The following is a 1,396-nucleotide window of genomic DNA, read 5'->3' as shown; positions in this document are numbered from 1 at the left end:
GGTTATGCCAAACAAATGGTGATCGTTGATTCTAATCTCGGTCGGCGTGTGAAAGTCTGATGAACTTTAATAAGTCATCTTTCCTCATTATTCCAGTCGACCCAGCTGTAAATGGGTCCTGATAATCCGGGAGAGATCAATGCCAAAAGGTTTGACCAAGGATCAGCTGGTAGAAAGGATCCTTGTGAACCTAAGTTGTTATCCTTGTAAAATCAATACCGAGAGGTTTGACCAAAGATCAGCTGGTAGAAAGGATCCTTGTGAACCTAGGTTGTTATCCTTGTAAAATCATTACCAAGAGGTTTGACCAAAGACCAGCTAGTAGAAAGGATCCATGTGAGCCTAAGTTGTTATCCTTGTAAAATCATTACCAAGAGGTTTGACCAAGGATCAGCTAGTAGAAAGGATCCATGTGAGCCTAAGTTGTTATCCTTGTAAAATCATTACCAAGAGGTTTGGTCAAGGACCAGCTAGTAGAAAGGATCCATGTGAGCCTAAGTTGTTATCCTTGTAAAATCATTACCAAGAGGTTCGACCAAGGATCAGCTGGTAGAAAGGATCCATGTGAGCCTAAGTTGTTATCCTTGTAAAATCAATACCAAGAGGTTTGACCAAGGATCAGCTGGTAGAAAGGATCCTTGTGAACCTAAGTTGTTATCCTTGTAAAATCAATACCAAGAGGTTTGATCAAGGACCAGCTGGTAGAAAGGATCCATGTGAACCTAAGTTGTTATCCTTGTAAAATCATTACCAAGAGGTTTGACCAAGGATCAGCTGGTAGAAAGGATCTTTGTGAACCTAAGTTGTTATCCTTGTAAAATCATTACCAAGAGGTTTGACCAAGGACCAGCTGGTAGAAAGGATCCATGTGAGCCTAAGTTGTTATCCTTGTAAAATCATTACCAAGAGGTTTGACCAAGGATCAGCTGGTAGAAAGGATCCATGTGAGCCTAAGTTGTTATCCTTGTAAAATCAATACCAAGAGGTTTGACCAAGGATCAGCTGGTAGAAAGGATCCTTGTGAACCTAAGTTGTTATCCTTGTAAAATCATTACCAAGAGGTTTGACCAAGGATCAGCTGGTAGAAAGGATCCATGTGAGCCTAAGTTGTTATCCTTGTAAAATATAGTTATTTCATTCTTTCTGTTGGAATCGAAAGCATCGAAGGGGTTGATGGTGTTTACGATAGTGACGTCATACTCCGGTCAGGACCTTTTGACGACCTAATTTGGAAATAAATTTTAAAAACTGTTTAATCATGGCGACTGTAGATATCGAATATTGTATTTTGAATAGTTTATAATGAGAGGATTGAATTACTCTAGAATTTTAATATTCACTATTAACAAACACTACAAAATAAATAGTAGTGAATTCTTAATCAAATAATAACACA

General features: G+C 38.5%; 1 protein-coding gene across 1 annotated transcript; it reads left to right on the top strand.

Moving 5' to 3' along the window:
* Positions 1 to 704: 704 nt before the first annotated feature.
* Positions 705 to 925, top strand: LOTGIDRAFT_57658 (hypothetical protein; the record flags this gene model as incomplete). Its single annotated transcript, XM_009060655.1, has 2 exons — positions 705 to 777; positions 834 to 925. Coding segments are annotated over 2 exons (165 nt in total), but the record flags the coding sequence as incomplete, so codon positions are not given.
* Positions 926 to 1,396: the final 471 nt, after the last annotated feature.

This window comes from Lottia gigantea, assembly GCF_000327385.1.
Source record: "Lottia gigantea unplaced genomic scaffold LOTGIsca_439, whole genome shotgun sequence".
Classification (NCBI taxonomy): domain Eukaryota; kingdom Metazoa; phylum Mollusca; class Gastropoda; family Lottiidae; genus Lottia; species Lottia gigantea.
The sequence above is the reverse complement of the archived record's forward strand: the minus strand, read 5'-3'. Positions and strand labels throughout refer to the sequence as shown.